The sequence below is a fragment of the Abramis brama genome (genome assembly GCF_963993115.1).
Source record: "Abramis brama genome assembly, chromosome: 9".
Taxonomy (NCBI): domain Eukaryota; kingdom Metazoa; phylum Chordata; class Actinopteri; order Cypriniformes; family Leuciscidae; genus Abramis; species Abramis brama.
Window position 1 is genome coordinate 33166280 of NC_139971.1, and position 12775 is coordinate 33179054.

General features: G+C 38.0%; 1 protein-coding gene across 1 annotated transcript in view; it reads right to left on the reverse strand.

The window, feature by feature from the left end:
• LOC311089526 (hydrocephalus-inducing protein homolog) overlaps positions 1-8632 on the reverse strand; it is a gene marked incomplete at its 5' end in the record, with an annotated part of 145440 nt that extends 136808 nt beyond the window's left edge. The window contains 5 exons of the mRNA XM_084124251.1: positions 4891-5015; positions 5111-5310; positions 6001-6135; positions 7017-7136; positions 8534-8632. Of these exons, the coding sequence (XP_083980377.1) occupies positions 4891-5015; positions 5111-5310; positions 6001-6135; positions 7017-7136; positions 8534-8632 (679 nt within the window). The remainder of the gene's footprint in view (positions 1-4890; positions 5016-5110; positions 5311-6000; positions 6136-7016; positions 7137-8533) is intronic.
• Positions 8633-12775: the final 4143 nt, after the last annotated feature.

Genomic DNA, 12775 nt, shown 5'->3' on the forward strand with positions numbered 1-12775 from the left:
TTCCATTAGCCTCGATGTTGCCATTTAAACAGACCTAGATGCTTACAACTCCCTCTGTATCTCTTGTCTCTGAATGCCACGATAATGAGATTTTGTTTCTATATGAATGCCGTTAATAGCAAACAAGCCATGGGTAATGCGTTGCACTGCCATTTGTAACAGGAAATATAAGAAATGAGATACACACTTTACCACATATGAAACAAACTATTTGTCATGCTGAAGTTCCATGCATGCATTCCCTATTTACAGGCAGAGATGATAGGAGGGATATCCTTTGAAGAAACCCAAGTGTCCCTTGAAAGGAAATAGCTTTCACTGTGTAAGAAGAAGTCAGTGACTCGTGTGTACTAGTGGGTGGGATCCCCTCTGTCCCACTGCTGCAGCTGCTACCTGGGGCTTTTTGGCTCCTTATACATATTTTAGAGTCAATGGACAAACTCTGCAGCCTAGATAAGGCAGATGATATGAAGCAAAACAGCTGGGAGGCATTTGAAAATGTAGGACAGATTAAGTAACTCATCCTTTACGGTGTTGCTTAGAGGAGATAGTGTCTCAACTTACTCCCAGCTATTGGTAATTAAACACATTATGGTTTCAGAGGGACTACATGAGCATCAATATCTCTTTAGCTTTGTAGTCCATTATTAATGGAAAGACAGAACAGTGCAGTTAAAGACAGCCCCAGATTGCACCTTAGATGTTTATATTAAACATGTCGACTGGTTGTCAATAAGTAACATGGACATTAACCTTTAGATCTGAACACATCATGTGTACAGGCAATTGTTTGATGACTGACTGAAAAGCTACAACCTTGAGATCAAAGATTTAAATAAGAAAAAACATTTTTTGATTCCTTCATCCAGAGCTCTCTTTTGTCAAAGAGAATTAAAACATAATCTAGGGACATTCCCTGAAACTCTACAGCACTGGGGAAAAAAGCTACATTTAAAAAAATATATATTTTGCAAGTTTTAATGAAAAATTGTATTTAACACATGGAATTCAGTAAATCCACTTAAACAAGTTAAAGGTACACTATATAACATTTTGTTTGTTTAAAATTAAGAAAAATTTAAATAATGAGTCAATATATCATCTACCGACTAGCAAAAGCGAGCACCAAAGGGCACAAGATATTGAACACTATAGGTGTGTAAAAGACAAGGATGGTCGATGACTACAGGACAGGCGTGAGATCTTGTAACGCTGACAACACTATTTCAAGGAGATATCCAACATCGAATTCCCAAATTCGCCGGTTCCTGAAGGCATCCCAAATATTGGCTCAATCCCTCGTATTACAACTGAAGAAGTTGCCAAAGCCATTGATAGCATCTTCATGAGCCGATTGAGGGACTGAGCGGGATTGACCAGGCTTTAACAATCTGCCAGTGGATTTTTGGAAGCTGAAGGAGCTGCGTGTCACCACGATTGAATGGCTAGCAACTTTCTTCAATGTCAACGTCGACTTTGGCCATGTACCAACCAACTGGACCACAATAATTACAGTCCCTATTTTCAAGAATAAAGGCAACCCAGCGGAATGTTTTAAATTACCACCCTATCTGCCTCCTATCACACACAATGAGCACCAGTGATGCGAGGAAAAGCACCGGAAGAAAAAAAAGCCACTGCATATGGCCTTTCTTGATCTTGAAAAGGCTTTTGACCGAGTGCTGCAACTGGGTTCAACTGCTATTTCAACCAGCAGTCATGGAAGATGCGCAGCTGGCATTTCTGCTAGCTTTCCTGTGAAGGTTGGTGTACACCAAAGCTCAGCATTGTGGCCGCTACTCTTCATCCTGGTCTTGGTCACCGTAATTTGAGACCTGCAACAGGTTGTCCCATGGGCCCTGCTCTTATGCAAAGGACATTAACCTGGCTGCCACCCAACCGTGAAGAAATGGAACACCAAGTCCAGGCATGGAATGACCGCCTCAGCCAATATGGCTTACGCCTCAACATCAAGAAAACAGAATATTTGGAAACCAATCCTTCTGATGGCAACGTCCTGGTTAGTGGCGAAGCCCTGATGAAGACAACCAGCTTTAAGTACCTAAGAGTGCGCCTGCAAAGTGACTGTGGTATCAATAATGAAGTGCGTGGGAGGGTGAACTGGATGCGCTGGAAAGAAGTCACTGGAGTTCTATGCAATAAACGCATACCAATCCATCTCAAGTCCAGTACGTACAGTAGTACGTACAGTGGTACGTACAGTTGAGCTGTATTGAGCCGAATGCTGGCTAGTTACCAAAAGCACTTGGCACTCTCTCCACGTTATGGAGATGTTACTGGTTACTGGATTTCAGGTGTGTCTCACCTTAACCACTGCTGTAATGATACAATCCGGCGGCAAATGGGTGTTGCACCAATTACGGAGAAAATGCAGCAAAGCTTCAATGGTATTGGCACGTTCCACGAGCTGCACCAGGCACTGTCGCTGACACCGCCTACCACTTCATGGTGGATGGGAAACGGCCACGTTGACGGACAAAGCAAAGATGGCAGGATACAATCGAAGTAGTTAAGGATCATCAAATTATACACAAACGGGGCACTTGACCGTGCAAAATAGTACACCAAGATCCGAGAGCAGACTCCACACTTGTGGAAAACACGCTAGAGGAAGAAGAATATATCATCAATCCCATGGTAAGGCTATTATAAGTGTTTATATTTTAAAACTGATGGGATGGTTTTCATGGGAAATAGCGTACATATGTCACTCACCCGTGAGTGTCTTGTCATATCTGTAAATAGAGAAAAGGTGCTCCATCTACTTTGACGCATGCATGTTGTGGGAGTGGCCTAGGTTAGTTGTCACAACAAATGAGAAAGGTTGACATGGAGCACGCTTAATCTCAAACCTCTGGGGAAGCTGAAAAGAGGATAATCTACTGGAAAAAAGAGAACACCACAGAGCTCGTAATAAAACGAGAATCAACATTGGCTTGGCTTTTAAGAGATGTTAAGAACTGAGAGATTTCAAATGTTGAAAAAGTGATGCAGAGATGCCTTTTTTATATATTTCTCATCAGGTGAGTAAGGTATTTTATTGAACAGATAAATTGCCTCAAACAGAGTTCATTGTAAAGCATTATCTATTGTGAAGTGTCATCTCATCATGGTTGTTGTGGCGCTGTGCTGGAATTTATTTTCAAGGTAGTACCGTGTCAATTAATGGGTAGAGCTACAGTAACGTCTTCAGCTACTCAGCTTCAGATCCTTTCCATCTAAACTGCTTATATCTCTTAAGCCTAGTAGGCTAGTGAATGTTTTATAAGCAGTATGATAAACAAATTCATCTGCAGTCACGCAGAGCCTAAGCACATCCAACACAATGTTCTTCCACAAAACACATGCAGTTTTCTTTGGCTAAAGGGCCAAAAGTTACATAGTGTACCTTTAGGTAAAATTAACAAAATAAATAGGAACGTACTTTTTGTTTTTACTTAACTTTTTTTAAGTGTTTACACAAAATACATATTTCTTAATTTTAGACATACTTTTTTTTTTTTTTTTTACTGCACTGACATTTGCACAGCTACAGTATGTTCATTGAACGATGAAATTAACAAATCCTACAACCTAACCACAAGATACTCTATAGCACATTAGCAACCACAAAAACATCAACAACAGAAACTCTTTTAAAATGCCCATCTCTGAACAATAAACACTATCAGGTTTGGCTTTTACTGAAAAGAAAAATTACTTCAGCCCTGTGAAATACGCCGCACAGAGAGAGCACCTTTAGAGACTTAAGAGAGGTCTCTGTGCTTATCTGAGATGAAACTGGGACTGCAGGGAGATGTTTCTGCCAATCCCAGAACCAAACCAATGAAGACATGCTCCAAAGCAGCTTCGCGTTAAACATAAATGAGGAGGAGACAGGAAAAGGCGCTAAATTAAAAATGATACTCCCCTGATGGGCACAAAGTGGTATTTTTAGAACAGAATGCATATTAAAAAGTTAATGCCGATGGCCTTCAGCAGACCTGTGTGTTTATTCAGTGAGACAGGCAGAGCACCTGCACAAACCACACACACACACATATACCTAAACCACATGCTGAACTACATGTTGAAATATACAAGCACATTCACACAGACAATAATTCATGCACACACTAGTATGTCAGTTTAAACACACCCTCTTACCCATGCACATGATCTTTAATTAAAAATTTCTTAGCACCATCTTGTCTATAAATACTGCCTATCCACCTACAGCTGATTCAGGTAAAACAGTGATTCAGCATTAAGATGTAATCAAATGAATCCTAACAACAAATCAACTATTGGATTTTGAATTAGATTACAAAATGACCATTTTTATAAGACTAACCAGGTACCCGTACCATTTCAGGCTAAAAAAAATCTGATAATAGGATTTATTATTAATTTAGCTATTTGCCTAAAGGGCCCTTTGAAAGAACAAAAATAAAATATGCAAGCTCAAATAGAACAAAAATAACTGATGCTTTTTAATCATAATAACCTAAAAGGAAAGTCATGTAAATATATACTGCCTCAAAAACAACAATGCAATTTGGCTAGTCAATGAGTCAATGTGATGTTTTTCAGCCTAAATTTACTTTAAAATGCCATCTACATTATTTTCTGTGCATTATGGTGCTCTGTGGGTAGTAAAAAGAGCACAGTATATTAAAGCTATTATCAGTAGAGAATAATTCGAAAATATAAAGATGAACAGACATTAACGATGAAGGCTAATATTAAGATCATTTACACCTCTTGAGTAAGGCACAGGTGGGTGCATGTGGAAATCAGTGCCTGTGTCACAGTGACATATAGCAGTGTGTTGCCGAGGAGGAGTTTGTAGGAAGAGCAGATTGTGGTGATGTAATTAGCAGTAAGTACCTGAATGGTAATGCAGCAGCAAAACCTGGCTGTGATCCCCAGTGGTTTTGGGCAAGAACTCAACGGTAACTTGCATGCTTTGACCAACATCAAGAGTACCTACAGATGGTTCTACAGAAAATGGGCTGTGGGGGAACACATAGCAATCATAAAAAGAAAGTGTCAGTCATAAATCAAAAAATGAAATCATCTACACACCACAATGTCACTCCTCCTTTACCTGCGTGTGCTGAGCTGGAATTTAGCTTCACAACTTCCTATGTTCCGCACAAGCAGTGTTCTCTGGGACAAGCACTTGACTGGACAAACTTGGAAATGCAGACTATCTGGGAAGTCCAAGATGGCACGGGGCCCAATTGCACGGATGGGTACTTCAAACTTCTCACGTTCAGTCACACAGAGGAGTCTGTGAATGTAATCCTACAATTACAGGCATATGAAAGTCAGTGGTAACATATAGAGGAAGATAAAGCCTTGAAGAAGACAAGGCTTAAAAAAAACCTAAATATAATATGTTACTATACATCTGGTACATATAGTTTCTTTAATCAATCCTAATTTAAATAAACCCAAGGATTTAGGAATTATTGCATTGAGGAGTTAATCCATAATAATTACATGCAAAAAGACCCTTGGATCTGAACCTGACAGAAAATACAAGTCTTTCTCTGACTGGGCCATCACAGCTCAATTTGAACTGACTTAATTGGAATGACAGTATTAAGAAATCTGTGTTAATGTTTTGCCAAACCAAAATAGATTAGCAGGTCACATTAGAGACTGCAAAAGAGCCACTAATGGACCGATGAGTGGCTGTGGTGGAAACACTAAGCCTCCAGTGCCCTGTGCTTACAAAAGCACTCTCTCAGATTTCTCAAAGATATGTTAAACATTCAAATAAAACTTGACATTGAAGTTTACTTCCCACGTTGTGTTGGAGAGACACAATTAAAGACCTCTGGGATCCTTCAAAATAACTGTGTGGCAGTTTTTGCATGTTTTCTAACATTTCTTTGGTCCGTTCATTGATTTACAAGCAAATATGCCCATTAGTACACTACGAATGGCAATATGTGAGAGTCAGTTGCAGATGTTGCGTATAAATTTTACCTTGTTCTCTTGTGGAGAAAATAAAATGGTGAATGTAGATGCCATGCCTGGAGCCACTTTCTTACTAGCATCTAATGGGCTGACCACTTTAAAATAAAGTGAGTCTTCTTCGATCACCTTTACCAGTCGAGGAACCTGCAATAGTCAGCAGCATGTCCATGTCAAGCCAGTGATCATTACACATGAAAATGAACAAGATAATCTCTATTTGTCTTAAAGTCGGCATGAAATCAAATTTGACAAAAAATCTTTTTATATGTAATATTGTAGTGTTTATTATAAATGATTTAGCTGTGCACTTCATTCTTTTTTTAAAATTCATGTATCCTTATAATCTTTAATCTAAAACATTACCCTTCCCTCCCCCCTCGAAACGACCTCTCTTCTCTTTTGGTCACGTGCCATGGCGAAAGGGTGCGGCCATAGCCGATGAGGGTGCGGCTATCAGTGTCTGTCTCGTCTCTGCTCTCGAGGGTGAACTTGACTTGACTCATCTTGGTTCACGGGAGGCTCATATAAATATGAGCTGATTCCTGCCTGAAAATTTAGCTGCTCGTCCTCGTCGCCAGGCTCCTCAATAAAAAATCCTTCATGGGAGGGTAACGGTGGGGAGTCCGGTGGAGAGAAATCCTCCACAACTGAATGTAAACTGGCATTCAAATCTGCCTCCATTTTGTTTGCAACGCCCCAACCTCCAACGATCCAATCAATTCCCGAAGAACTAAATCAAGCCCCGCCCTAATTTTTTTTCTAATTTCAGAAGCCGTTTCACTCAGATATACGTCACAACAAGGAAAAAATGACAATCTCAACTTCCGTTTCATGCCGACTTTAAAGGAATAGTGTAAGATGTTGAATGGTGTAAATTAGAATGGCACGAACTACAAACAACCAAGTGTTAACAAAATTGCATACTGTGATTTATCATATTATGTATTTATGTTAAGATATATTAATACATTTAGTGTGTGGTTATATAACACACTGTGTGATCAATTCAGATACATGAAAGTCACCTTGTCACTGTTCCGCAGCTCTAAGGGCACCTTGTACGTCTTAAATGGTGAGTAGTTTTGGAACACAATCTCAGAGGGGTACGGCTGAAACATGGCCTGGTCCAAATCTAATGAGGAAAACTATAAAAAGCAAATCAAGTCAAAATCAAACTCTTAGAAGATATCTGATTCACTGTAAAATGTAGGAAATGGCTTCCTTATTTCAACTTTAATGTCAATGTCAAATAAGCTCATTTAAAACAGGGGTGTGTTAAGGGAGAAAAACAATATTCTTTATATATCTTGTATTCGTTATTGAGAAGATGTTCATGTATAATTACATCTGTCACATTTAGTTTATCTCACATTCTATTGTGTCACAATGCAGCAATTCCCACACACACATATCTTAACTATATCACATGGGTGAAAGTATAAATTATTTTGAATAAATTACCAATATGTATGAATAATAAAACAACAATCAACTAAACATTTACACTTGCACACGATTACATTTGCAGAAACCACATATATTCTGCTCAAAATGAGCCAAAAATGCAAAATAATAAGCCTAATAATGAGGGATGGTAAAGATCCATTTCCAAAAGCGCAAACATAAAATAATGATGAAAATTAGGAAAATGATTAAATACAAAAAAGAATGTTAAAAAATATTTGAGAAATTCATATTTGTTTATTTTGTTTGATTTTTGTAATGTGTTTAACGTGTAAAGTCATAATTCTTTTACGATATAATACTGCTTTTGTTTGATTTTTGCAATAGTTACTATATAATAGTGATTTTTGGTGAATTGTATTAAAAACAGTCAGGGTTTTAATACAGGCATCATAATAATTATATTTATTATAATAATTAATAATAGTTTTTAGAAACATTTATTGTCCCTGTTTTTAAATTCATAGATAATAACAAGTGAGAATTCGATGCCATTTTTGACCACCGAACTAGGAAACGTCCTTAGGTTTCCATTTCAGAAATCTGGTCACCTTACTTTACCATATAAAGGTACTGTAAACAATTGCCATAGACCTTATTCACAGCAGCGCCATCTTTGATTTTTAACAGGAATGAATGTGAGGCTGTGAGGGAGACATGCATCTCTTCAGTGGGTTGTCCTGTTATTGAATGTGTTTTTTAATTGTTCTGCTGATGAAACACAGCAAAAATATCTTTCCAAGAAATTTCAGTAGACAAAAAAACTATAGAAAATATGAGCTGTGGAAAATTATGAGTGATCTAGGAGCTTTGTACAGCGGATACCATTGAAAACACGATAAGTCTATCCCTCACAGCCTCGCTTTCATACCTGTCATGGCGCTGCTCTGAATAAGGTCTATTGCTATCATATACAAATAAAAAGCCTCTAGTATCTCCCCAGAGAGAAACTATTATAATGATGTCCTTAATCAACTTTGAAAATGTTGCTACTTAGATACTTGGAACCAGTGATGTAGAAGAGCAAACTTATTAATTAAGTGCTGGAGCTGAGCATGCTAAAATGATGGTATTTTACCTTGTGATGTGTGGCCTCACTCATGTCTAAGAGTTCCAGGATGCGGGGCGGATGCACTTCGTAAGTGTTTGATAATCGCTCCTCTGTAGTCTGGCACATTTCTCGAGCATATACTGATGGAATCAGCTGGAAATACATTTGCAGACTGTTATGAGTGCATTTACACACAGTATGTGTGTGTGTGTGTGTGTGTGTTCTATATAAAAAAAAATATATTTTTTGTTTGTTTGTTGATCAAAAAGTGCAAAGTAGATAAGGAAAACTAGGATGCCGGGTGTATTCAAAGCGCCACCGTTACTGTTTACAATGCGTGGAATGGTGCGCTGTGATTGGTTGAGCGGATTTATCACATTCTGCAGAGAAAGGAGACTGGCGTTTGTCGCGGTTTGGAAAGAAAGGGGGAAAACATGACAGAATAACACGGCGGGCGGTGTGTGTGTGGCGAGCTGTACCTCCGGGAATGATACAAAAAATAATAATAAAAAATAATAAAGAAGCGTCGACGCAAAAAAATACGACGCACCGCTACAGCACTAATATATATATATATATATATATGTGTGTGTGTGTGTGTGTGTGTGTGTATTTATATAGGAATTTTTATATATTTTATATATTTTCCTATATTCTGCAGCAATTTTCCATGTAGTATAAATTATTCTTTGTAAAGCTGCTTTGTGAGTAGAGTGTGTGTTTGTTTGTGTTTTATATTGCAATACATTGACAATCAGACACTCTTTATTCACACATACACTGATAGGGTCTAAGTGACAAACAAAGATAAAAGAGAGACATAAGTAAAATCCCCAAAAGTGATTACACATACATGGTACAGCAGATATACACCCACCGGGTACTTTATTAGGTATATCTGTTCGACTGCTCGTTAACGCAAATATTTAATTAGCCAATCACGTCAGCAACTCAATGCATTTAGGCATGTAGATAGACATGGTCAAGTTCAAACTGGGCATCAGAATGGGGAAGAAAGGTGATTTAAATGACCTTGAATGTGGCATGGTTGTTGGTGCCTGGGCTGGAATGAATGAGTATTTCAGAAACTGCAGATCTACTAGGATTTTCACGCACAACCATCTCTAGGGTTTACAGAGAATGGGCCGAAAAAGAGAAAATATCCAGTGAGCGGCAGTTCTGTGGGCAAAAATGTCTGATTGATGCCAGAGATCAGAAGAGAATGACTGGTTCGAGCTGATAGAAAGGCAACAGACAACCGAGGTCTGCAGAAGAGCGTCTCTAAACTCAACAACATATCGAACCTTGAAGCAGATGGGCTACAGCAGCAGAAGAACACATCGGGTGCCAATCCTGTCAGCTAAGAACAGGAAACTGAGGCTACAATTCAAACGCGCTCACCAAAATTGGACCGTAGAAGATTGGAAAAACGTAGCCTGGTCTGATGAGTATTGACTTCTGATGCGAAATTCAGATGAGAGGGTCAGAATTTGGCGTAAACAACATGAAAGCATAAATCCATCCTGGCTTGTATCAACGGTTCAGGCTGCTTGTGGTGTAATGGTGTGGAGGATATTTTCTTGGCACACATTGGGACCCTTAGTACCAATAGAGTGCCGAAGTTATGACGTCATTTTGTAGGACAACCCGGAAGTTAGCGGCGCATGGGTTCCCTCGATCGAAAAGCAATGCATTTTCCCCATAGACTTTTGGAAAATCGCAAAAAATAAGATCTGTGTTCAACAAAGAGTTGTGACCCTAACACGTTTTGTCTATCAAGATAATCTTTACAAGCTAATCCAAAATTTATACATTTTGAAGCCTAAATAAAGCCGTCAGATATAAAATGCTAACAGTAGGCTATAAACGGACTACAGCACACCAGCACATCATGGTCGCGGATCAACGTCATCATCATTTTTCACGTTAATCATTTTGTTAATGTTTTATTTATTCGTTTATTATTTTGTTAGTTTATATAAACCTTAATATTATTTTCTTTGTGATTAAGATTATTATGCCTGATCATTGTGCCCCAAATAAACTTTAAAGATTATCTTTCACTGTATTATGTTTGATTGTATGTTTGCATACCATTTGCTAATTCGCCAGAAAAAAACGCGCTTTCTCAGAAGCACTAACGTTATGGCCGTATCAATTACGTATCCAGTCCTTTTTCTTAGACGATAGAAAAACCATAGATCGAGGAGAGAACCACTATAAATCTGGACATGAACAGTGCAGCTTAGATTCTGGTTTACTTGCCGGTATTGTAAGGGCCAGCATGAGGGACAAGGTTAATCGAGTCTTGATAAGTAAAACTAGGGAGAGATAGAGGAGTTATAATAGTGTTCTATGTATTTAAGATAACTATACAAATAATCTCTGAACAAGCATAACACAGTTAAATTCCAAACATTTAATATAATAGTTGTATATAATTATATATGTTGAATTTAAAGAGAATTGTCCAATAGCAAATGCTTATTATAATATATTATAATTAAACCATATATGTTCCCTAAATAAACCACATATACTAATTTTGTTAACATTTTCTAACGTTATATATTTTTACCTGGTAATCCACAAGCCCCAATGTGAGAGCCAGTGTAGTACATTTTATATCACATTCACATTACTGTGAGCTGACTGGAGTGTAGTTACAATAGTATACAAGTAGTATACAATAGTTTAACATTTAATTTGTGTGTCAGACAGGCAACTTACAGTGCATTAAGGCTATACATATCAGCGTGTTCTCTGGGAATTGTCCACGTTTATATAGCACATTAAATATAGTTAACATTTACTACTAAAATAACAAAGATTAATATCATTGTTACCTAATGCCTTAACTACCGGTAATGCTGTTTACAAATACAATCATATTATTATAAGTGGGTAAAAGCCAAGTTCACAAATATCAGGGTGCAGGACCCACCCTTTCTATAATTATATCCAAACAAGTTACAATAAAAGTCAATAAACCAGGTATTATTTTGAATATTTTAATTAAACATTTCTCAACGTAACGTTAGCCTTTAATAAAACTGCAGCGGATCTAATCTATTAAACAGTGGCAAAGTAAACAAGCTTTTAGATATTTTAAGAGAAAGACAAACGGTATTTTAGCTGTTGATTTGGTTATGAAAAACGCTTATTCTTGCTACTGCTAGCCTTTTTTACTCCATCTGGCACGAACCCAGAGTCTCCGCTGGGTAACATCGGACGGAAAATGGTCAAACGAGATTTCATTCGATGACTTGTGGTTGCATCTCGGGACAAAACAAAAATAACGTTATGTATATTAACTGAAAGGTAAACTTCTAAGACCGTGAAGCTGAAACGCGGGCTCGTGAGAGATTTCATGTTTGTCATGATGACGTCTAAAGTCCCCGCCAAAGGATGTAGTCCCTTTTAGCAACTTGTTAGCAACCACCGTTTTTAAGACACAATAAAGTTAAAAAAAATCACAAGCAGGTTATAACTGGTGTGTTTTATGTCATAGATCAAAACGTGAAAATATTTAGAGGCTTTGTTAACCACAGACCTTATTTCAGGCGATTTAGCAAAAACCCATTCAAAAAACCCATAGACTTTAGGGCGAGGGAACCGGTAGTGCTAAAATGCTAACTCACTTCCGCGTTTTGGCCTACAAAGTGACGTCATAACTTCGGCACTCTATAGAGCATCGTTTAAACGCCACAACCTACCTGAGTATTGTTGCTGACATGTCAAACCCTTTATGAACACAGTGTGTCATCTTCTGATGGCTACTTGTCACAAAGCTCAGATCATCTTAAACTATTTTCTTGAACATGACAATGAGTTTACTATACTCAAATGGCCTCAACAGTCACCAGATCTCAATCCAAAAGAGCAATAGAGCTTTGGGATGTGGTGGAACGGGAGATTCGCATTATGGATGTGCAGCCGACAAATCTGCAGCAACTGCGTGATGCTATCATGTCAATATGGACCAAAATCTCTGAGGAATCCCAGCTAGCAAAAAGTCGTCTATTAGACGTTGAATAGACGTAAATCTTCAACGTCTAATTACGACTTTTCAACGTTGAAAACAGGTCGATCTTCAACGTCTTGATGGAATATGTAAAACTCTTTAAATTTATTTGAGATAACAATGAACATGGTTTGGTTTGTTTTTCTCTGTTATTTTAGCATGTATACCAGACTTATCCTGTCTTAGATTATTAGTTGAAAACATGTGGTATCTTAGATGATCAGTTGAAAACACGTAGTCAAACA